At 38.2% G+C, this 26281-nt stretch overlaps 1 protein-coding gene across 4 annotated transcripts in view; it reads right to left on the bottom strand.

The window, feature by feature from the left end:
- Positions 1 to 26281, bottom strand: part of sbf2 (SET binding factor 2) — a 288988-nt gene that overhangs the window by 60093 nt on the left and 202614 nt on the right. For all 4 annotated transcript variants that reach the window (XR_012382813.1, XM_009303601.4, XM_009303602.4 and 1 more), the window contains exons 20-24: positions 16441 to 16613; positions 15982 to 16055; positions 10849 to 11044; positions 9015 to 9142; positions 517 to 692 (exon numbers count right to left, since the gene is read on the bottom strand). Coding sequence is in view for 3 of the 4 variants with exons in the window: in XM_009303601.4 (XP_009301876.1) it covers positions 517 to 692; positions 9015 to 9142; positions 10849 to 11044; positions 15982 to 16055; positions 16441 to 16613 (747 nt within the window). In the remaining variant the exon portion in view is untranslated. The remainder of the gene's footprint in view (positions 1 to 516; positions 693 to 9014; positions 9143 to 10848; positions 11045 to 15981; positions 16056 to 16440; positions 16614 to 26281) is intronic.

Below are 26281 nucleotides of genomic sequence, written 5' to 3'. Positions count from 1 at the left end.
TAAAACAAGCAAAGCAATCTGCCAATGGGGTTTGTAAAATAATTTTGTTTTCAGTTTGAAATCAGTTTATTTTACTTACTCCATTAACAGATTATTAAACTTGTTTTAGGAAAAAAAACACTTAACTTATAATTGTTTTTTTTTGTCTAGAAAATGTTCCTTGATGTAAGACGTTTTAGATATTTGGACCAAAAACTCAAGTGAATGGGAAGAAGATCTTCAGTAAATAAGATTTATGTGACAGACTAAGAACTACTGTAAGCCTTATAAACACTGAATATAGGTCAGAACTATTTGGCTTTATTTCATCACTTAAACGCTGTTTCATTTCACTTTCATTTTAGCAAATAACAAGGGTTTGGAATGATAGTTTCATTCAGAATTTGCAGATAACTCATTTTCTGAAAGCTGTTTTAATGAGTATGATATTAAAGGTTACGCTGGAGTAACATACCTTAACAGTAAAAGTTAAACTTACATGACATGCACTCTATAAAGCACACATATTGCACTGACCGGAAGCCTGTGTTCCTCTCTTTCTGTTTGGGTAATATGAGCTGTGGTGCCGTCTGTCCTGCTGCAAAAGCAAACGTGCTGAAGATCGATGATGGGTAGCGGATCCGCTGTACGTGTTTTCTGAAGATCTCCACCATCTCTGAACTCACCTCCTCATCAAACGCCACTTTAATTAGCTGGAAAAAAAGCCAGACACATTGTCAGAATTTGTTCTAATTGCTGCCAAGCTACCATGTTAGCCAGATTTTACAGAGAAGTATACAGTGGTGGAAATAAGTATTGCACACGTTTTTTTCTTGTAAAAAATATTTCTAGCGGTAAAATAGAAGTGAACCAGGTTTTGGTAAAAACCCAAACAACACAAACATAAAAATTAAACATAAAAGAAAATCTGCAAAATGAGTTCTGTGTAACAACAATGGAATGACACAAGCGAAAGTACTGAACTACTGAAATGTATTTAAGACTTTGTATAAAAGGTTTTTTTGGTGAAGGCAGCTTAAAGACACCTCTCATATGGAGAATGATGTGACATGCATCGTTCAGGTGTGAGTTTTTCACAGACTTCAACAGAGTGTAAAAATCTTGATGGTTCTGTGGGTCTCATCTATCAAATCTGAGCTTTAATTTGGATTCTTTATTAGATTTAAATCAGGTGATTGGCTGGACCAATCGAGCAGCTTTTTTTTTTCTTTCTCTGAAACCATCTATGGGTGCTTTCACACCTGTGAATCGATTCAGTTGTTCCGAAACAGAGATTACAATTGTTACATTGTTGCTCTTGGAGCGGTTCGCTTTCACACTGCAAAGTTTCTAATCGGACCAAAAGAGCTAAAACAAGTCACGTGCGAGTAAACTCTCCTTACATTGGTCAGAGTGTCAGGGTTTATTTTGCAGCGTCCCGCTCAGCTCTCAGGAGAGGTGGTGGTTTGGTAGTGATTGACAGGGAGCGCGCGCGTGACATGTCTGAGGAGAGACACGGTGGGGAGAGGGTGAGAAGACTGCGCGACGATGCCTATTTGAGGACCGGGAGGGAGACGTGAGATTACCGGGAGATCATAACTCGTTTGCGGGCATCCGGAGACTCGCGAAACTTCCCGCCCTACTCATAATTCTCTCTTCATATAGCCGTAAGCCTATTACATATCCATAAAACACTGTGATATAACCGCGCTCAGATCGGAACGCTTTCTCACTGCAATCGAACCACTCCAGGGTTCATTTCAATCAAGCCGAGACCACCTCATTCAATCGATCTCGGAGCGATTACTTTGGCGCAGAACAGAGCGCAATTACCCTGTTCACATATGTCAAACGAACCGCGCTAACTGGGTAAACGAGATACGTTCCGAAACAAAAGTGTAGGTGTGAAAGCACCCTAAGAGTTTCCTTGGCTGTGTTCTGGCTCATTGTCTTGCTGAAATGTCAACGTTTCATCTTCATCATCCTGCTAATGTAGATGTTGGACTGAATATTAATTTACAATGACGAAGGGTAGAGGGTTCCTGAAGAACTACTGAGAGATTTTAGCTGCTGTCTGGGCGTTCCATGCCTTTCAACACCTTCCTTTCTTCATGTGTTCAATACTTTTTCTTTTTGTCATTTCATTTTATTCCACATAAATTGATTTGTAAACTAATAAGTTTTGTTTTCTTGGCATATATATATATATATATTTTTTCGGTATTACATTCCATGGTGTTTTAAATGTATTGTTGTGTTTGGTTTCTCTTCTCCCCCTCTCTCTTTCTGTTACCTGTTTCTAAGCTAGGTGAGTCCTAGTGCCCCAGTATAGTGAAGGGGACACTATACTGTCTTTGGGATGAGACGTTAAACCAAGGTCCTGACTCTCTTTGGTCAATAAAAGCCCCAAGGCACTTCTCGTAAAGAGTAAGGGTGTAGCCTTGGGGTCCTGGCCAAATTCCCACCATCTGCCCTTACCCATCAAGGCCTCCCAATCATCCCCATCCACCGAATTGGCTGTATCACTGTCTATCTACTACACCTATAGCTGGTGTGTGGTGAGTTGTCCTGTGGCTGCCATCACAAGTGGATGCTGCACACTGGTGGTGGTTTGGAGAGTACCCTGCCTCATGGTGTATGGCCATGCACAATAAATGCGCTATATACATAAACAGTATATTTAGAAGTGTGAAAAGCTCTTGAGAATCCTGGAAACGTGAAAAAAGGTCACAGATTTGGACAGAACTGCTCTGTGAATCAGAAAATCTACAAATAATCATTCGCAATTTTAGGGGGCAAGAGCAACGGCTTGCAGAAGCTCTCTTAGCTGGACGGCCGCATGGAACAAGACCTTTTCCCACTATTCTGTGGAGAAGTTTCCAAAATGAGGTTTGGCTGCATGAGCGCTCGTCTCTGCCTCTATCTCTGCTCCTCAGGGGTCTGACCTGGTCTTTCGCATGGACTGCAGGTCTTTAATGAGGGCCTGAAAATGTACCCCAGACACCAGCTGCTGGCAGTCACACGTGGGCAGCTCAGCACAAATGACCCACGTTTCCATACGGGGCCTGATTTTATAGCTCAAGTTAGTAAAACGATAGGAATGAGCCATAAAATCTTTATGGCCCTATAGTCCACGCATGGTGAAGAACACAACATGTGCTTGTCCTGCTCTGTCCTCATCCATGAAGAAACCTTGTGATAATGAGTCGAACAGAGGGAGCCGCCTGATGTGTGCATTTTCACATCCAGCAAAATTCACTATATAAGTTACTTATATTTTACTTCATTTCATAATGTGCTCTAAATATAAAGTGACCGCATAGAATGACTTTCTCAGCAGATAGAGAAGAGTTGTATACTTAAACCGAAGTGTAAAAAAATAGAGAAAGCTGACCAATCAAATATCAATACTTTATCATGTTTGCAGAAAATGACTTTGACAGTAAAAAAATATTTTGCTTCTCACAATTTTAATGTCTATTTCCTAAAAACAAACAACTACACTACACATAGGACCTTTTTTTAAACCATACGGTCATGTTCAGGGTTGCCATGTTCACTTGCAATCATCCACTTGTAACCCCGCCGGCCCTACACCACCCAACCTGCTCCGAGCTGGGATGGAACTGGTGACTCTTCGCATGGGAGTAGTTTGTTCTGACAAGGAGGCTAAAGACCATAGTCTCTACTATCTGTCATTAAATCACATTTTAGAGGTCTTAAAATATTATTTTGATTTAAAGTAATTGTGTAAATCATGTTTAAAATATAATTTATTCTTGTGCTTAAAGCTTCATTACGCTACTTCAGTATCTCAGTCATTCAGAAATTATTCTTGAATGCTGGTTTAATGCAGTAGAAAGTTATAACAGTTTTGCAAACACGTTTTATGCCATTTCAAATATATTTTTTGCATGCTGTATAAGTGCATGTACAATGTTTGCCTATAGTGTTTACATGGTCATAATACAGCGAGTAATACAACAAGCATTTAGTTTGGGGTAGCTTTTGCAGCTGGACATAGCTTTACATTAGCCAGTGGGGGAGTGTCTTTTGTCTCTCCAGGTGTAAGTTATTCATTACCATTGACACTCCCACACATACAGCTGAGATGACCAAAAACAAATTTTTACAAAATGTAAATCATTGTAATGTTTTCTTTGAATGAGAGAACAGAAAAAAATATTCTAGTCTACAAGATTGTTTACTCAAAAGTCTTATCCAGGCTCATTCATTGCGATTTTGGACCTTAATTCAGCTACATTTCTTTCTACAAAACCTACTAACCATGCATAATTTGTTTTTCTAAAAAAACGCAAGGATCATCAATATTTCTCACATATTACTGTAGCACAGTTTGTGCTGAATAAAAAAAAAATACATGTTGGCCAATACCATGTAATAAGTAACTGAAATAAGCACAAATGTCAGGGCATGTCAAAACATCTCAGGGGCCCCAAAATCACCTCAGACCCCAACCCAAGTGCTATTTTGAGATTTCCGCCTAAATTTTGCCTACCCAAATTTAAAAGCTTCCCAAATCCACATGCAGAGGTATAAATGCAAATTTTGTATCATTTTAAAGAAAACCCTTTGAATTTTCATAAAACACTATTGAAAGTGTTTAAAATAAGTGTATATGTTGTCTGAGTTATAATAAACACCTTAAAAAAGAGGCGCTTTTTGTATTTTTATTTTTTTTTACTTAAATTTGAAAGTGTACCTTCTAGGTTTTGTGTGGTCTAGCGTGCTGTAATTAATTTTGGTGGTTCCTGCACATGTCTGTTATCATAGGAAAAAAGAAAATTGGCTCTACCATAATCTATGCAAAAGTTATTGTATTCCAACTGATGAAAGGTTCTATACAAGCTACAGGGACCGATCATTGTTTTCATATTTCACTATTCTTTTGTTTGTTCAAACATAATTCACTGTGTTTGGACCACGTCAGACATATAAAAGGATTACTTATGCACATCACCTCAAAAACAGAGGAGAAATGGCATAACATAAGGTAAGAGATGACAGCTGTTTGTGCTATCTGGGGCTGCTTATTGATCATAAATGTATTGTTTTCACTTCTGCATCATGCAAACACAGCGATTCATTCGACAACTGTTTGATATGTGAATATAATTCAGTAAAAAGAATGCTAGAACCGTATGAGCACCGGCAAGAGCTTTCATTTGAGCTATAACTTGTACTTGTGTCATATATGAACCATATGAAAAATATGAAAATGAACCAATGTTCAATACCCAGCTTGGGTATCCCAAATACTGTGTATTTAAGTGTAAAAAAATATATGACAAGAAACTTTACTCCTTAAGATTCAAATGATGATGGCTAGTAGATTGATCATTGTAGTTGAATAATGATCGTTCAAGTAATAAGAATTTAGTCTGCCTCGACCCAACTTCCACTCTAAATGGTGTGTTGATGCTAATTTCCCAAAAGTGCTGAAATACGAAAGAGAAGACAAGTCAACAATTTGTTGCCTCTGCATTGTTTGAGATGACCACATCTTGAGCAAATGGTACCAATTGTAGAATGGGGATGGGTGTGGACACAAAGAACCATGTCGAACCATGTCGAAACTGCATTAACATAGAGAGAACAGGAACATAAAGGAGCAACTTTATTAACATCTAAAGTCAGTAAATTTAAACTGTATAAAAGGTTTAAGGGCTCTATTTTGACGGTCCATACGCAGAGCGCAAAACGCAGGGCACAAACGCTTTCAGGGCGTGTCAGGACACGTTTTTGCTAAATAAGGACGTGAAATCTGCCTTGCACCGCGGCGCATGTTCTAAAAGGGTTGAGTTTATTTTCTTAATGAGTGTGTTTTGAGAATAAACCAATTAGAGTCTCATCTCCCATTCCCTTTAAGAGCCAGCTGCGTTGCGCCAAGAGCGCATTCGCTATTTACAGGACGCAAAGTAAGTCTAAGTGGAAAAAAATGAGCATTTCACAAGCAAACAGTTAACAGTTAACAGTTTTTTAACAGAAAACTGTTAAACAGAGCATCTACTGCGTGAGAATGAGAGATAATGGAACTACTTTCACATTCGCTCTTGGATTGGGAAACCTTTACGCACAGACATCAATTAGTCTATAAATAATTAATTTTGTTTGTTAAGCGCAAATATTCGTTTCAAAACTATTTCTAAATTCAGTTCTAATTTCCAGCAAACGAATAAATGAACAATAATAACAAAATGTGCTCAAAAACCTGAGTTATTTCCTAAAACACATGCTGTGCCCCATATGGTCCAAAACCTGCAGGTGGGCAAACTAAGCTTGTTTTTAATAAAACAAATATAAATATGGATATAATAAATAATACTGCTAATAATAATAACATTATAGAAAAGCAAATTTTATGAATGAACTGAAAAAGCCTCCCGAGATGAAGACATAAAAGCAGTGATTTTTCATATTTATATAGGCTAGAAAATAATGTTTTTTGTAATATTGTAATCCTTTATATTTATATCCTATATCTATTCTTATTATATCCTATATATATTCTTAATATTAATTTTTTTTCATATGTAAAGATATTTGCCCATTGCTCTCTTGTGCGTATTAAGCAGTGAGTAAGCGAGGCGCAACTCTGGGTTAGTTTAATCTAAGGTCTAATGAAAAATCTATTATAGGGATGTAACGGTATCAGAATTTCACGGTACGGTAATACCTCGGTATGAATGTCACGGTACGGTATTTATTGAATCATTTACAGGAAAAAACAAAACTTATGAAAATACTCCAAAAAAGTGCCAAAAGTGTCAATGACATACAAATTAGCCATCTATCTGTAAGCTTTGAAACAGGAACTTCAATTTTAATAACAAAAAATTATTAAACCATGTAAAAACAATAAAGTTTCAATTTAGTATTGTTGAAAACTCATCACATTCAACATTTAATCACACTCAGCCCATCTACCCAGATGAGAGCTCTGCTAGTCGGACTTCTCATCAAGCATCTCCCGCTGGATCTAATCTCACTATATTTATTAAACGGGATATTTCATTTATCTTGTTGTCTTTATCTAACGACATATTCCCTGACTTTGGTCATAGGAATCTATTACTTGTTCTCAGGTAACGTGTTTTGGCTGAGCGCAAAGATAAGTTAATGATTAATGTAAGCACGTAGCCTATTCTGTACATTGACTGATCGCTTGCCTTTATTTCCTATAATGTATAAACTTATTGTATGTTATACTTTTAAAATGGCCATTATCGATTATTAAAACTGATAACGTTACTCAGCAAAAGAGAGGCTGTGTTTCGTATTTTCACTGAAATTGAAAGGAGGCAGTTGTTATCGGCTCCGTTTTGTTATAAATATCCACACAGTGAAGATGACGCTCATCTTATGCAGCACGACGCCTCAACATGTCTGCTGTCTAAGTTGCTAATATTAAAATGAAAATAGGCAGTTCCTTAAATCATGTTTACATTTTATTGTTGATAAAGTGAAACAACGAAGCCAGGGTGATGTGAATGAAGTTATAAAGTACACTGTTCCCTTTGAAGATTTACCCGTGTCCTCGGTATAGTCTGCTTTTCCATATCAAACTGAGAAGAAGAGACTGCAGCATTGATCAAACTTGCGAAGTCTGAACTTACAAGGAGAGGATGCAGGACTGAACTGTGCGTGTTAGGCTACTTAATATTCAGGAAAAGCCCCAATCAGAGAGGCGAACGTCTGCAGCCCCGCCTCCGTTTTCAGATGTCTCCGTTTTCCATTATCCACACTGAGACATTATCCACACATTTCGAAACGCTCCGTTTTCGGCGCTCGAGAACTCCGGCGTAGTGTGGACGGTTGGCGTAACCGTAGCAAAAACGGGGTGTAAACGGGGCCTTAGAGTTTTCCAGCTCTTTTCATCCCCGCTTCTAGCAGCACACTCCATTTCCGCATTACTGGATCTGTAGCGACAACAGACCGCAAGGGATGATGGTCAAGCATGGGCTGATGGGTATTGTAGTTTTCGCTACCTCCCGTTCGCTTCATTCGCCTAAGCAAATTTTCTCAGAAGACCTATAGTTTTACCGAGTCATGCGACTTCGGTAATATCGAAAAAAAACTAATATTGCGGTATGACGGTATTTACAATACCGTTACATCCCTAATATATTATAGTTTCTCAAAATAGCAACGCGCCAGCAGTCCGCCTCAGAACACCTTCCTTTTTAGACCAGAACGCCTATGGGCGCAAAAATGAGCGCTAATGCATTTGCTATTTAAACAGCGTAGCGCAACGCCTCAAAACGACTCTTGCGCCTAGCTGAAACTAGCAAAAGACTACTGCGCCGCGTCTTGCACCACACTGCGTCTGACTGTGTATGATAGGGCCCTAAGAAGGTTCAGGGTTTATTCTGACTCTGCTGAAGTCAGGGTACTGCTGTGAACTTTGTGATTGCTATGTTGAATAAACATCTTCAATGATATCTTCTACGTCCTCATAATTTTTTCATCTTTCACCGTGTGCAAAAAAAAAGAAAACTGTATGAATGACTTTGTTTGTCTGTCTTCTCTTCTGTGACAGGGTCACGTCAGGGTGTGCGTTTACAACAGACAATGCTACGTACAGTCATTAGTGTCAGCAGCACAACACATATTGCCTGTAATGGATGCACATCCTGTCCTGACTAGAAAGAGTCGAGTTTTTTTTGGTGGACAAAGGTGTTCTTGGTGTCGCCTGAAGTCACATGATGACATGTTTTGACAATGTCTTTGGTTCCTTTTCTGGACTTTAAATGTCTTGGGACCGTTGAGGTCTACGGAAGATGAGGCAGCTCTCAGATTTCATTTAATAAAACCTTAAATTTTCTTCTCATGACGATTGAGGAGATTGATATGACATGAGGGGGAGTAACTGATAACAGAATTTTCAGCTTTGGATCAACTAACTCTTCATTTGGGTGACACATTTGACCACACTCTTGAACATAATAGAATGTGTTATTGACAAAGTTTGCATTTGAGGCCTTTCAATAGATGCCCACTGAGTGCATCAGTACCTGAAAGGAGGCAGATCTCAGCTGAAGCCCCTCCTGCATGTTCTGCTGGAGCTGGTTCTGAATGGTGATCTTCTTCTCCTTGGTTAGCGTGGACACTGGGAAACTTCTGATCACGGCCTGCTCGCCAACTGCGCAGACGCACAAACATAAACACACGATCACAGCAAGAACTCCAAACAGAGTTAATCTCTCTAAATATAGAGCAGTAAACTCTACAACCTCAAATTTCCTTCAGCGCCTACTCACACTTTTTTTGTTTCAAACCCATATGAGGTCAATTAAAACCATTCAAATACGTTTAGAACCAACTCGCTATGCAGATAAGCTTTAGGAGCTAGATTTACTTTTTTTCCTCAGACAGAACTATTTTATGTCGACAAATCTACAAGTAAAACATTATGGAAGCCTGAGCTGTGGACTCTGAGAAAGGACTGGTTCACCCAAAAACTTAGTATCCATCATCATTTACTCTAATATTGATCCCAACCACTTAGCATTCGGTGAATCACAAATTAAAATACTGTTAAGAAATAGGAGAGGTTCCTGGTCCTCATTTGAAGTACATTGGTCTGCTGCACCATTTTAATGTAAAGTCCTCTAAGCTACAACTTGCGCATGACTAAATGTGTTTGCATTGCATAATTAAAATGAGTTCAGTCTAATTATTTACAGATGGATCTGCCCAGGAGAAACAATTAATTTGCTTTTCATTGTTCTACCAGACAGATTAACAGTATGCTAATATACACAGTCATGCCTGAAATTAATCATACCACTGGCAAACTCTGACGTTCTGAAGTTAATTTAATTGTGAAATAACTTTTATTCAAACAGCAAGTTTTTTTTTTTTTCAACCAGAAATGACACAGGCTTGTCCCAAAAGATAATAAGACAATGTACAAAACGCATGATTGTAGAAATAAAAATATTTTCAGCTTTTATTTATATTTTAACAAAAACTTTAAGTCAGAATTTGCCAGGAGTATGAATAATATATAATATATATATATATATATTAGAATATATAGAATATATTAAAATATATAAATATATATTAGTTTCCCTTTGAATTTTTAAAAAATATTTTGAATATTTAAATTATGTTTAACAGACCAAGGAGATTTTCACAGTATGTCTGATAATATTTTTTCTTCTGGAGAAAGTCCTATTTGTTTTATTTCGGTTAGAATAAAAGCAGTTTTAAATTTTTTAAGGTCAAAATTATATATCAGCTATAATATAATTATATATTATCTAGAAAAATATTTAGTAAAATATTATTTACTGTCATCATGGCAAAGATAAAATAAATCAGTTATTAGAAATAAGCTATTAAAACTATTATGTTTAGAAATGTATCGAAAAAATCTTCATTCCGTTAAACAGAAATTGGGGAAAAATATACAGGAGGGCTAATAATTCAGGGGGGCTAATAATTCTGACTTTAACTGTATATATGTATATATATGCACACAAATATGTACACATGCACTATATGTTTTGTATAATTCAATTTGTATATTTCAAATAAAGTTACTGCATTTCACATATTTTTTATACATATAAAGTATAATAATAATAATACCTATATTGTAGTCATGATTAAACAGTGTCATATTTAAATGTGTTCAATTTCTAAAACAGATTTAATTAAAAATGTCTTTTAACCAGTTGGACTCCACCATGGAGAGACAATTATTATAAAATGTAATCATTTCTGAGTGACAATTTTAATCCTAATTACATACAGAAAATGAAAAACAAACAAACAAAAGAAGATATCATGCTATGGTAATATGTTATAAATAGGAGAGTCAAAGTAAAAAGTCTTTACCTAGCGGGTCATGAGGAGTGCCTTTAAAAACGATGCGGTATGTGGTGAGGAACAGAGCTCCCTCTGCTGGCAGAATGTGTGGTCCTCCTAGAAGTCCTCCGGTGGCCTCCTCTCGACCGTCAGGGTCCAAAACCACCCGCAGACCCTCAGACACAAGCTCCTCCCCTGGCAGCAGAGCAGGACGCAGGATCTTGGGCTGGAAAAAAAATGTATGATCATATGTATGGTATATGACATATATGTTTACCAATAAACATCTTAACTGCACTAGCAAGTTAATCTTAAGTTATTTTGTGTGATAGCCAAATATATTCTCAACAAACTTAACACAGAAAAGATTTTAAACTTATTTCGTCTCCATCAATCTCATTCCTTATTATGCATCTACATTGACATCTAGCCATAGACATCCCAGCAGGCACAGGATGTCAACATGACGTCAGATTGATGTTGTACCCCAACATCTTGTGGACATTTGCATTTTGGGTGGAAATGAAAAGCGTGTTGACATCAGAACCCAGCGTCAGACCGACGTCAGTGTCTAACGTTGGAAAAACGTTGGATTTGGTCATTTTTCGACAAAACCACCAAATATCAACATCAAATGATGTTACAGCTTGACGTTGTGTGGACCTTACCACTATGACGCCTTTCAGACGTTCAATTTTGGTTGCCATACCTTTCGAATAAATGTCAGTATTTGAGGTCAATATGTAGTTGGTTTAAGATGTTGGCTCGACGTTGGATTTTGATCACTTTCAAACACAACCTAAAATCAACCAAATATCAACGTCATTTGACATCGTTATTAAACTTCAAAATAACGTTGTCCTTAGACGCTGGATAGTGTTGTAAACTTCTAAGAGCCAAAAAAACCAGGGATAATCTTTCAGTTGTCTTCAAAGCAGAATCCTTTTTAATAAGAAGAACTCAGCGTGGCTGTGGCGTCATCGAAAGCAAACTCTAAACTCCACAGCAAACATTATACATTTTATACAATTTACAGCATGTAGGTGGGGTCAGTCATGGTGGGGACAGTCAAACAAAGCATGCAAATAAAGTCTGGGTGCCATGCCTTCTCCAGGTCTGATCTCATCAATATATAAGTACATCATTACAACAATGTGCAAATGTTCTGGAGACAGGGAAGACAATAGATACAGCCATGCTGTGAAACCGATAATTGCATCACTTTGGCTTAGCCTGTATTCAGCAAGGCAAAGGTTAAATGTCCCTCCTAGCTGGCATGTCAATGAAATGATAAAATTAAAAACCAAAGAATATAACTTTTCAGTTATAAGTTGATTATTGTTCATTTGGAATTAGATGATAGAAATTTATATTTCCACAATAGACATTGAATTTTGGTCACCCGACATCACCTAAATCTAACCAATTAACGTCTCAGGACATTGTGTGCCTGTTGGGATGTTTCAGTAAACATGATGATTTTCACATAAGTTTCAAGCACAAAATTGAAGCCTACAAAATCCAGTTCTTAAAAGTCTTTTGAACAAGACAAGAGTTATTTCAGTGACTTTATTACTATTATTTTTTTTACCAACTAAGCATACCACCTTCTTTCTTGAAAACATAATCTTGTACCCCACAATTATTGTAGCCCAGTTTGTGCTGTTCACAGTGGTATAAGACTTGAGTCCAGAGGTCTCAAACTCACGGCCTGCGAGATGTTTTGCTTTCCAGTATTTATTTTTATTGATTCAGCAATAACTTGTGCATGGTGAATACCTGCATGTACAGTTGAAGTCAGAATTATTAGCCCCCCCCTTTGATTTTTTATTTTCTTTTTTAAATATTTCCCAAATGATGTTTAACAGAGCAAGGAAATTTTCACAGTATGTCTGATAATATTTTTTCTTCTGGAGAAAGTCTTATTTGTTTTATTTCAACTAGAATAAAAGCAGTTATTAATTTTTTAAAGCCATTTTAAGGACAAAATTATTAGCCCCTTTAAGCTATATTTTTCCTGATAGTCTACAGAACAAACCATCATTATACAATAGCTTGCCTAATTATCCTAACCTGCCTAGTTACCCTAATTAACCTAGTTAAGCCTTTAAATGTCACTTTAATCTGTATAGAAGAGTCTTGAAAAATATCTAGTCAAATATTATTTACTGTCATCATGGCAAATATAAAAGAAATCAGTTAAAAGAAATTAGCTATTAAAACTATTATGTTTAGAAATGTGTTGAAATAATATTTTCTTTGTCAAACAGAAACTGGGGAAAAATAAACAGGGGTGCTACTAATTTATGGGGGCTAATAATTCTGACTTCAACTGTATGTGTGTGTGTTTGTGTATGTGGGAGAGAGAAAGAGAGAGAGAGAGAGAGAGAGAGAGAGAGAGAGAGAGAATGTGTATGCAAAGGCAGATTGTGTGTGCGCACACATGACGGTAGTCACTATGCGCAAGTTAAAGCAAAATTTACATTAAACTCTTGGTCCTGAACATTATTTTCATCATTTTATTTTCAGTATTTTGAATGATCCTCTTGATGTTTGAGTAAGCATCAGTTATTAGGTTTAATTCCAGGCGCAATAATTAAGCCTTGTGTGTTTATCACCAGAGACACAACCCATCAAGTTTTACACTGTCCAGACAGCCTGGTTTGGCTCTGCGCTGGTGTCATTATCTAGATCATTAGTTCAATTCAGAAGCGTGACAAGAACTGAAACAGATTCTACTTTTAATAAAATACATAAATAAATAAAACAAGTGGGAACTACAGCAAGTATTTGCAATGTGGAAATCTGCGAACCACTTCACACTAGGGATGCCAGTTGGGATCTCCATCAGTTTCTTCTCTGGAACTGCGCGCTAATAAACAAATCTACCACGGCTTCTCTTGAAAAACAAACTTGGTTTGTTTTCACTGTTCGGACAGTGGGACGTTATCCAGCTCAGAGTTCCTTCTTCAAGCAGAAGCCCTGCACACAAGCAGGGCCAGAGCAAGCTGAACTGCCGCATTAGACAAAGGACGGTCACGCCGCCCTCAACCCTAAAGTGGGGGCAGGGATGCCGCCCTCTCTATTCTGCCGCCCTAGACGCTGATATAACTGAGGGCGCCGGTAGTGAGGGTAGTGTCGGGGACGCCGCCCTCTCTATTCTACCGTACTAGATGCTGATATAACGGAGGGCGCAGGTGGTGAGGGTAGTGTCGCGAACGCCACCCTCTCTATTCTGCCGCCCTAGACGGTGATATAACTGAGGGCGCCGGTAGTGAGGGTAGTGTCGGGGACGCCGCCCTCTCTATTCTACCGTACTAGATGCTGATATAACTGAGGGTGTGGGTGGTGAGGGTAGTGTCGCAAACGCCACCCTCTCTATTCTGCCGCCCTAGACGAGTATAGTATATATATGGTGAGGGTAGTGTCGTGAACGCCGCCCTCTTTATTCTGCCGCCCTAGACGAGTATAGTATATATATGGTGAGGGTAGTGTCGCGAACGCCGCCCTCTCTATTCTGCTGCCCAAGACGCTGATATAACTGAGGGTGTGGGTGGTGAGGGTAGTGTCGCGAATGCCACCCTCTCTATTCTGCCGCCCTAGACGAGTATAGTTTATATATGGTGAGGGTAGTGTCGCAAACGCCGCCCTCTCTATTCTGCTGCCCAAGACGCTGATATAACTGAGGGCGCCGGTAGTGAGGGTAGTGTCGGGGACGCCGCCCTCTCTATTCTACCGTACTAGATGCAGATATAACTGAGGGCGCCGGTAGTGAGGGTAGTGTCGGGGACGCCGCCCTCTCTATTCTACCGTACTAGATGCAGATATAACTGAGGGCGCCGGTAGTGAGGGTAGTGTCGGGGACGCCGCCCTCTCTATTCTACCGTACTAGATGCAGATATAACTGAGGGCGCCAGTAGTGAGGGTAGTGTCGGGGACGCCGCCCTCTCTATTCTACCGTACTAGATGCAGATATAACTGAGGGCGAGGGTGGTGAGGGTAGTGTCTCGAACGCCGCCCTCTCTATTCTGCCGCCCTAGACGGTGATAGAACTGAGGGTGCGGGTGGTGAGGGTAGTGTCAGGGATGCCGCCCTCTCTATTCTACCGCACAAGATGCTGATATAACGGAGGGCGCAGGTGGTGAGGGTAGTGTCGTGAACGCCACCCTCTCTATTCTGTTGCCCTAGACGAGTATAGTATATATATGGTGAGGGTAGTGTCGCGAACGCCGCCCTCTCTATTATGCTGCCCAAGACGCTGATATAACTGAGGGTGTGGGTGGTGTGGGTAGTGTCGGGGACGCCGCCCTCTCTATTCTACCGCACTAGACGCGGATATAACGGAGGGCGCGGGTGGGGAGGGTAGTGTCGCGAACGCCACCCTCTCTATTCTGCTGCCCTAGACGTGGATATAACTGAGGGCGCGGGCGGTGAGGGTAGTGTCGGGGACGCCGCCCTCTCTTCTCTACCGCACTAGACGCGGATATAACGGAGGGTGTGGGTGGTGAGGGTAGTGTCGGGGACAGAGGATATACTGAATAAGTTGGGGGTTCATTCCGCTGTGGCAACCCCAGATTGATGAAGGGACTGAGCCGAAGAGAAAATGAATGAATCATATATTTGTGTAATACATGTATATATATATTTACTATGTATATATACACATACATACGTAAAAAAAAAAAAAAATCCTACATATACAATTTTTATTACAATTATAAAACAAAATACAATTTCTTATACATATTTTAAATGTATACATAAATTGCATCATATACACGTTTTGGGGAGTGGAAATAGGGTCACTTTACAACTTCCCAAGAGTTTTACCATTTTTCAATATATTCTGTCAATCTCTGGGTTTGGTGCAAGAACGTTTAGCTTAGCTTAGCATAGACCATTGAATCAGATTGGAACATAAGCATCTCAATCTAAAATAATTTTCCACAAGTTCCAATAGCTTTCCTATTTAAAGCTCGACTCTACTGTAGTTACATAGTGTACTACTGCTGACAGAAAATGAATAGTGTTCTATACGCCCTTATGTCTAGGAACTATACTCTAATTCTGGTGTAATAATCATGGAACTTTGCTGCCGTGTCATGACCGAGTAAACAGTGAGATGCTGTGGACAGCTTTCACCAATTGGAAATAAGTTTTTACCTTTTGAATGGGCGGCAGTCTTCTGCTTTCTCTGTGAACCACCTCTAGAGTCTCCATCTGCATTGCCACAATACCTGAACAAACAGACAAATACTTTGAGGAAGGTGTAGGCCAGGGATCACCAAACTTGTTCCTGGAGGGCCGATGTTCTGCAGATTTTAGATCCAACCCTAATCAAACACACTTGAACAAGCTAATCAAGGTCTTACACCCTTTGAAACACCCAGGCAGGTGTGTTGAGGCAAGTTGGAGCTAAACCCTGCAGGGCGCCGGATCTCCAGGAATGAGATTGGTGACCCCTGGTATAGGCTGTGTGGGTTTATATGGGTTCAATATGTTTTCGTGTAAACAAACAGACAAACTGCGTAGAAAAAACTGCCAAAATACCCTTGTTTGTGTGGACAAGGCCTTAGAAAAGTAAACATATGCTGCTATGTGAATGCATAAACACTGTTTTACCTGGAATCATACTATGCAGGCTCTTGATATGATCCTGAGTCACTCCGCTTTCTGTGCACACCTTGTCGATGAAGCGAGAGATGAATCTCCCCACAGAGTTAGCAACATCACTGGTCTCAGAGTCCTCAAATCCACTCTCGGTGTCAAAACTCTCAGCCACACTTCCTGCAATACTGTTTATTTCCCAAGAAAGAAAACAAGATTCAGTTGTAGACTTCAAAACAACCAATAAAAGCTAAAGCATTTTCAATACTCCTAAAATAACACACAGCTATTCATGGAGGCTTTGATGTAATTTCGTTGCTTTAGTTTTCCGCCATCATCACAATTCAATGTCTGTTTAGTCTGTCGCACACAATTGGTCTGAAATACCACGGTTAGGAAGCAGACGGATTCTGGATTCAGCGTGCATTGTGCTGAAAAGTGATGTAATTCCTCAACACTGTTTTCAAACAGAAAGCCTAGTTCCTGATATTGCAGGCAGCAAAATAAATCAAGTCTATTGTAAAACCAGACAACACTGGGTTTCAATAATCAAAGCAGTTTGTGCAAGTACAACTCAAATAAGACTTTTGTTTAAAGCAAATCTGAGTTGCAGATTTAGGCCAGGTTGCAATGATGTGCTCGCGTAAATACAGTTGTGTGAAAAAGTTATTACCCCCTATTGAATTTCTTGGATTCTGTATCAGGACATACTTAAAAACAACTATACAGTCCTAGACAGGTCTTAAGATGTTAAAGATAAAACCTCAGATGACATCTCACATTGTGTCATCATTTTTTTATTTATTAACAAATAAATAAATAAATAAATAAATAAATAAATAAATAAATAAAAACACCAAAATAGGAAAGTCATGAGTTACAAACTTAAGACAGATTGAGATACCTGTACAGTACATCGACGTTTAGCAGTAATTATTTAAAGTAATCATTTCTCTCAGCTCATTCTGGAGGAGTTTTTGAGGTTTTTGCACATCATTTCAGTCTGGATGAGCTCTAGATCAGAGGTCACAAAAACTTGTTCCTGGAGGGCCGGTGTCCTTGGCTGTTTCTCAATATGCGTTCTTCAGCGGTCTTGCGTTCTCGTGCAACGTCATCATCATCTGCCTAAGTTCAGTTCCAATACTCAAGATCGCAAGTACGGAGGACGCATGAAACTTCCCGAATGTGATCTTGATATCGAGAACGCACTGATGCAGACTTGAGCACCGAACTCGCTCTGGAAGTCCCAGAAGTCATTGCGACTGGAGGTGGGAAGCGCAGCATTTAATTTAGATTTATTATTAAGGTTCAGAGATATCACTTATTTACCTCAGGAGTTTCCCTAAATGAAACGGTGAAAGTAAACAATACCATGAACATCTTAATAAAGGAATAAACACATTAAGGGTTGTTTGTTTGTGGAAATTCATGTTAAAATTTGTTTTATTTATATTGTGCAGCGTATATTTATAATGTTTTTATGCAAAGTATATATTTTGAAGAGGGGGGAAACAATAAATCGTTGTATGAGTGCTGTAATGTTTAAATAATTTCCATTTAAAACACGTGAAGGTCACATGAACCTTTAGGAAGAACGCAGCATCCCATTTCTTAAAGGACGCGTTCTCTGCCCTCGCGGTCTCCTGAGTTCGTTCTTCCGAGGACACCTGGCAAGACCGTTCTCCACAAGAACGCAAGTCCGTTCTCTGCGTTATTGGAATTGAGAAACAGCCCTTTAGATTTTGGCTTCAACTTTAATTAAACACACCTGAACAAGCTAATCAAGGTCTTACTAGGTATACTTGAAACATCCAGGCTGGTGTGTTGAGGCAAAATCCCGCAGAAACACCAGCCCTCCTGGACCGAGATTGGTGACCCCTGCTCTAGACTATTGTGAGACCTTGACTTTGTTTGTTTTATGCAGAACCCTTGTGCACTGTTCAAATTTTCCACCCCTTTTGTTATGTTCGAGATGAAAACATCCACTGAACTAAACTGCTGTAAAAATGCATCAGATAAATATGTCAATATTTTGCATAAATCTGTTAATCAATCTCTGCTCTGATCAAAACTACTAAATGTTGTGTTTTTTAAATTACAGGGTTTTAACTTTTTAATTGACAAATTCACAAATGATGTCACTGACTTGGTGAAAAACACACACAAAATGACATATTTGCAATGTAAAAAAGTAGTTGTGGACTAGATTTTTATTTTCCTTTTATCACAGTCTTAGATATGTGAATGATTAGTAACAATATTGCCTTTTACAGATTGTTAGATTTTCATTTTTTCGCCCTAATTTACTGTTGGTGGCTGTTTTTGCGCCATTGACTTCCATTATAACAACATGTGATGGTGCATAAATACACAGTCTTTGTTTTTGTTTACTCAATGTAGTTCTGAGAGCTGAGACGCATATTTTGATTTTCTCAGACACAACAAGGTTAGTGCGCAAAGGTCACTCTCACACACACACACACACACACACACACATGCACAAACTTTGCTGTCATACTTCATATAAAATACAGAAACTAAGGTTTGTTTTTTGCACAGATCTAAAGGGTTAATGGTGCCAACTGATTATCAGATTCTCTTTTGAATCTTAACTTCTGATTCAGTTTTATTCAATTACTATTGTTAATAATTCATATGAACAGAATTCAAATTCAGATCGTTTTGCCATATTTTAACCTCCATTTTTATTTAATATGGTTTAACTTTTTAGTGATCATTTAGACTTTCCTTTTGAATCCTAATTTTACAATCTGATATTCTGGTTCAGTTTTATTCAATTACAATTGTTAATAATTCAATGAACACAATTCAAATTCGGATCGTTTTGCCATGTTTTGAGCTCCATAGTCACTGGCCTTAAAAAGCTTCAGAGGAAGAGACGAGAACAGGAGGACGGAAAGATTAACTCTGGAGATATGAATTTGGCTGAACATCACCCCTATTTCGACTATGAAGCCTCCCAAAACTCACACATTTTATTATTATTACTAGCAAACCTTTTTTTGGGGGGTTATGCTCGAGTGCTTTCTTCACAAACGGCCAACTCATTTCATCCTTCAGCTGAAACAGAGGAGCTTTCAGGCTACTGGCGCGATGGATAAGGATGTGGTGTAAAAATGGACTCTTGAGGACCTGCTTTTTTGCTCACTGACTAAATCTGTTAATTTTTTTTTTGTTAAAGATGTTTAGAAACAATCAAACAGATTTATACTGAAATGGACATTTTGTAACCATTGAGAAGCCAAGGTGAAAGGACAACCGTCAGTCCTGTCTTTTTCGTTTTTAAGTGATCTATGCCAGACATACTTGAGCACCAGTGACCTGCAAAAGTCCTCAGACCCGTAGCCAGTTCTCTCACACTACCAATCAAAAATGACACACTGAAAGTTTGCTTCTCTCTGACGGTTTTATGCAGAAGTACCGAAACTGATTTGAAACTCTTTCAAATTGTTATGCAATGTTATAAAACAACGTAAGCCTGAAATATGCGGGTTGTAGACACATATTTAAAGACACTTTTTTTCACCATTGCCACACATTTAGACAGAAAAAAATTGCAATTCATTCAATGCATGTGTTTTTTAGTTTATATTCACAAGATTTGTGCCACATTGCTTGATTCGTTAAATTCATATTTATTTTATTGTGTTTTTGGATCTTCCATGTATTGGTGATCTTTCAATAAAGTGAAAGACAATTTTTCATTTAAAAAAATGTTTCACCAGCTACGCACGTGATGCATTGATGCAGCCTTTGCACAGTCGCATATCCCTCACCAAAGCTGAAGCGAAACGCAAGCTCTGTTATTTGTAGCTGTGACCTGTGTGGGCGTGACCGATAGCCGTGCGAAGTCGAGTGTTTACAAGTGTCCCGTGAAGGAGCTCACGATGAAAACTTTTGTTTTGTGTTTACCTTATGATTAAAGTTGTTGCACGCCCGCCGGTTCTCGCCTCTGAATGAGCGAGTTTTAGCTACTTTTAAATTAACATTGCGTTCAGAAAAAGAAAACACCTGTGAAGACACTCGACATAGAGGAACACAAAAGCCTACTGCCAGCTAGTGTTTTGGAGATGTTTTTTTATTATATTAAGCAACTGTATATATTTACAAGATATGTGCCACATTGCTTGATTCATATTTTACTGTGTTTTTGGATCTTCTATGCATTGGTTATCTTACAATAAAGCGAAAGACAACTTTGGGTTTTATTGAAAATATCGCGTATCAATGATTTATAAAAGCATACGAGTTTGAAATTACATACTTAAAGTTTGCTTCTCTCTGACGGTTTTATGCAGAAGCCGGTATTCACTTCTGAAAGAGCGAGTTTTAGCTACTTGTACATTAAGGTAGCGTTCAGAAAAAGAAAACACCTGTAAAGAAACTCGACACAGAGGAACACAAAAGCCTACTGCCAGCTTATGTTTTGGAAGTGTTGCAGAGCAACACAAACAGCACACAGAAGTATAAATGCACGGCTACACAACACTAAGATTACACAGATCTAGACTTTAGGAAGAAAAAATTGCTGATTATACTTGATTTAAAGATCTTGATTAAAAATCTACTTTTCAAGCTGTTTGGACAGACATGTGTGTAGCTATAGTGTATAGATCGTCATATTGGGGTGATATAAACACACCCAGTCCTTTTTTTTTCAAATTAACAACATAAAAACGGTGGACCAATCGGAGTGGTTTTGAGACTGACTTCCACCAATTTTGATTGACAGCCGTGCATTACCATATCCTCAGTTTGTTGTTTCACGTCCGCCATTTTCAGTGTGTGAGTCAAAGCAATATCACCAAAGGAACACGCTTGCTTTATTTTTAGATGTAGGGCTCATTGGGCTCGACACATGATCAACATTCACCACATGATCGCTCTCTTTGGCGCCATTGTTTGTAACTTAAGGTGGGTTTGCAAACATGTGTACTTTCATAGCGTCTTCCTAAAACTTTAGATGTTTGCATTTCTCGCGGTCTTAACTAGGTGCAGCTGGAAAGTTGCCTCACTTGCGCGTCCCTGCATTGGAAACGAACTTGTCTTAAGCAGGTCGCGCACCAGAAGAGCCGCTCGGGGATGCTCAGCGTTGCGCCATGTATTTTAGAATTCTAAACATAGGTTTCTATTAGGGTACACAAACCGGCGCCTCAAGTCGGCGGCTGTCCGTGGCGCTCAGTCACGACACAGGACACTGTTCATATTTCTGCCACGCCACAGAGCGCCATCTAAATAGTTTCACTTAAATAACATGTGAATGTGCACGTCGGTGTGCCGTGTCGCAGCTCTGAGTGGCGCATCCGGTGCCTCAGTTAAAGTTATTTCAGTGTGCATGTTATTAGATTCTGTCTAACTACAGTTGTTATTTAATGTTGCAAAACAGCGTAAGCATGAAATATGCGGTTTGTAGAAGTGTTTTGAAATGCATTTGCATTTAGGCAGAAAACATTTCTGATTGTCCAAACTTTCTACTTTGTTATCTTGTTTATCACTTGATTCACTGAAGTATGTATGTATGTGTTTTTTTAAGCTCAAGTTTGTTATTTCATATGGAGACGTGTGGCTTGTGCGCGCAAATAGAGAGTGACCTACATGCGTTTTTCAGGTGCACCTACGAAGTTGAAAACATCTCTTTCTTTTCTTTTTTAAATCAAACTTTTTTTATTAAACTGCTAAGCTCTCACAATAATATGCAGCTGCAAGCAGCAGTTTGGCTTCTAATAACATTGTGAATTGATGCCGTAAAATATGGTACAAAACCACAGTTACAATTGCTGAGTTATATTATAATGTTTTTAGTATAAACTGAAAAAATGGTTCATTGCAAATTGTTGCAAACAATTTATATAAGCTAAATTTAAACTAATTAAGTTGAACATTTCTAAATTTAACTTGTTTAAATTCAGCCTATAAAAATTGTTTACAACCACTTATCTTAAAAAAAGTTAATCTAATTAACATTTTCAGTGTATTTATGAATGTTATTATTATTATTATTTGTAATTATTATGATTATTATTTGTAGAATTGTATTGCAGCTGATTTATAAAATCAGGGTTTCACAAAGTCAAATTTAAGACTTTTAAGACCATCATGAATAAAATTTCAGACGTTTAAAGGCGAAAACTTTAAGGATTTTTGTAATGGCCAGTGGAATATTTTTTTACTTGCCCCATCAAAATTGGTTATTTCTTAGTCAAATATTTTAAACAATATAACAAAACAAAAATGTATAACTCTAGTAATACACATATACTTTTTATTAGCATAATTTTTCTTTTGAAAATGACAAACTTTAAAAACTATAATAAGCTAAGTTTGTTCACAAAACACATTTATGCATAACTACATGGAGAACTTTTGATAAAACATTACTGTACGGATGTAAGGATGATAATGAAACCAAATAAGAGTTATTAAATTGAAGACTTTTTGAGGTCTAAATTTAGTGTTAGACTTTGTGGACACCCTGAAAATGCTCCTGTCTTCCAGATGCATTGTCACAGATTTTTTTTTTTACAAAAGATCATCACAGATAATTTAAAACAACATTTTAAAGATGGTTAAACTGCAATCTACATGGTTCAAAAATGTTCAATTGAAGGCCTCAAAATGCAAATAAAAAAGCCTTAATTTGACGGGTAGATCTTGTCTTTGAGCAAGGCTAAGGTTAAGGATCTTGAAGCAGCTGTGTCTATTCGCAAGATTCGTGCCACAACACACGATTCATATGGATTTGTTTTATTATGCCTCGATGTTTTTGAATCTATTGGTTTCTCTCAATTGACATAAAAATATTGTGTTTCAATGAATAACTAAAATCTTATGGGTTTGAAATGACATACTGAACGTTTTTTCCTCTGCAACAGTTTTTTATTAAACAGAACTGCAACTGATTTGAATCATTTTAAAGGATTATGTAATGTTTTAAAACAACACCAGCCTGGACAAATGTGGCTTGCATAAGTATTTTAATATTTTTAAGAACCATATCTGGCTGATTTGAACACTTTTGAGCCACAATATTTTACAACTGCAACACCTTCAGGCAGAAAACATTGGCCAACTTTCTACTTCATTTTAGCTTCCTTGTTTATCACATGTGGTTCATTCAAATTATGTGTTTGTTTATTATTATTATTATTATTATTATTATTATTATTATTATATAATTAATATATAATAATTATTTATTAATTAGCAACAATTATATAATAAGCAACTTCATATATTCAAAGGGATTTGCCACCGCACTTGATTTTTTTGATTGATTGTGTGTGAACGAGTGTGTATGACAGGAACCTAGTGCTGGGAAACACCCATACAAACTCGTACACTACGGCCAATTTAATTCATCCAGTTCACCTATAGCACATGTCTTTGGACTGTGGGAGAATCGGAGCACCCAGAGGAAACCCACGCAGACACAGAGAGAATATGCAAACTCCACACAGAAACGCCATCTGGTCCAGCCGGGACTCGATCCAGCAACCTTCTTGCAGTAAGGCGACAGCATAGATATATACACTAGATATCACATAGGGACCCTGAGCATACGTCAATAGCGCCGCCACATTGGTACAGTGCTCCCAGGACAAATGTCATTCAACCGCACTAGTCAAGACAGTTTTATTACGTGAAGATGCGGGACTTTAGCGCTGTCTACGGGTGTAGTAACGAGCAAACAAAGAAAATAAAGCACAAAGGCAGAACATTTCATAGGTAAGATTAAGTTTTTTTCTGTTTTTGTATGTTCTGAACTTTTGTGGTAATCAGGTAACGTTATTGATGATAATGCAGTCACTTACTGCATTTACCATAAGGCAAATTAGCTCCAACTCGCACTAAACACTCAGCTTATGCTAGTTTTGTTTAATAAAATCAGCAAACAATGCAAAAGAAATATGACAACGAGATGCTGCGCTGCCAGAAACTTGTATTATTGTCAGCTAACGTTAGTGAAAGAGTCGTTCGGGGGATTCATTCACAAACGAATCGCTCCCTCCGTCAGTATGAGAAGTGAAAGCAGGAGAAGAGCTGTGTTTCAGGACATGATTAGATTAGATTTAACAGGGAGGGTGGATAGTACATTTCCATACACACAAACACAAGCTTTTTGTCAGGAATGCCCGTGCGGTCACTGATCCATCAATGTAGAAAAGTGATGTCATTTTCGTAATTAGAAAAAAAAAATTACATACTAACATCCAGGAAAACTCCTGATCATAGATATATGTGTATATGTGTTTATCTCTGGGTTTGGATGGCCACAGTCCTCCCCTGTACCTTGGTCCCGCATTCATTTCAAAGGAGCGCTACCCTGTACCAAGATGGTGGCGCTATTGACGCATTCCGTCCAATAGACAACAATAGGCCAGGCGACATCTAATGTATTTATCTATGAGGCGACAGTGCTAACCACTGAGCCACCGAGCCACCATTACTATTAACATTTTTCATTCATTTATTTTCTTGTCAGCTTAGTCCCTTTATTAATCTCGGGTCGCCACAGCGGAATGAATCGCCAACTTACCCAGCACATGTTTTACGCAGCGGATGCTCTTCTAGCTGCAACCCATCTCTGGGAAACATCCATACACTCTCATTCACACACATACACTACGGACAATTTAGATTTCCCAATTCACCTATAGCACGTCTTTGGACTCTGGGGGAAAACGGAGCACCCAGAAGAAACTGACCCAGCGGGGCTTAAACCAGAGTCCTTCTTGTTGTGAGGCGATTGTGCTACCTACTGCGTCACCGTGCTGCCAACATTTGACATAAAATTGTTATCTTATCTCACAACTTTCCATTCACAATTGCAAATAGTACGTTTTTCAAATTCTGGACAGACGAAGTGTGCATACTGTATAATGTTATTCTGTGCCGAGAAAAAAAAAAAAAAGAGAATGACAAATCGTTTTCTTTATCAGTTTGTGAGATTAATTTGGGATTTGTGAGAATAAGGTCACAATTTTGAAATAATAAATCAAATGTATCTTTTATTGTTTGTTTAAATATTTACAGACCCTTAAAGGTGCAGTAGGAGATTGTCTTCAGAAACATTTTTGGTTGTGCTGGTTGAAAGTCTCTTCACAGTCCAATAGTGCTGATTAAAGTAAATGATCTAAATGTATTTTTCTATTCTGGGTCAGGCATAAAACTAAAAAATGTTCATCCAATTAAATATTGTCAGGCTGACAATTCTCAAATTATGATAAGTAGCCCAAACTGCAGATCCGCGTGGACATGAGTGACAGAGCTAAAAACAAATGCTAAATCAAAACTTTTGAACATCCTGAATCAATATTGGGGTTAGTTTTGCACGCTGGAGAAAGGACGACACCATGGCTAAAGTATTTCTTTTAGAGGGGTAATGTTCTGTTTTAAAAATATTTTAGGCACGTAAAGCTGATGTTTGTGTTGTGTTACGAATGGGTTATATGCATGGAAGTGTTGTTCAGCCACTGAAATCTCAAGCTGAACGATTGATGTGACTATTTTCAGTTTCATAAGGGCCTTTTACAGCATCGATAATGTAGATTTTTATTTAGTTTAACAACAAAACATCAGAAAATAGCGCTATTCCGCCTAGCCTGCAGTACTGAGGTGAAGTTGCTTTTATATTCACATTGGTTCACTTTTGAACAATGACAACCTGTGATGCTCTCCCTATGTTCTTTACCGTTACTCTGAATAATCGGTCTGAAATAGCGTGCAAGTACAGTAAGGCTTACTAAAAGTGTAATTCCTGCACCCACCGACCAACCACTAAGCATACAGCAGACACCTAGGACAAAGCCTGTGAGAAAATGAGACTGATAAGTGA

The sequence above is a fragment of the Danio rerio genome, chromosome 7 (assembly GCF_049306965.1).
Source record: "Danio rerio strain Tuebingen ecotype United States chromosome 7, GRCz12tu, whole genome shotgun sequence".
NCBI lineage: Eukaryota > Metazoa > Chordata > Actinopteri > Cypriniformes > Danionidae > Danio > Danio rerio.
Note: the sequence above shows the minus strand (reverse complement) of the source record. Positions and strands in the feature narration are given on the sequence as shown.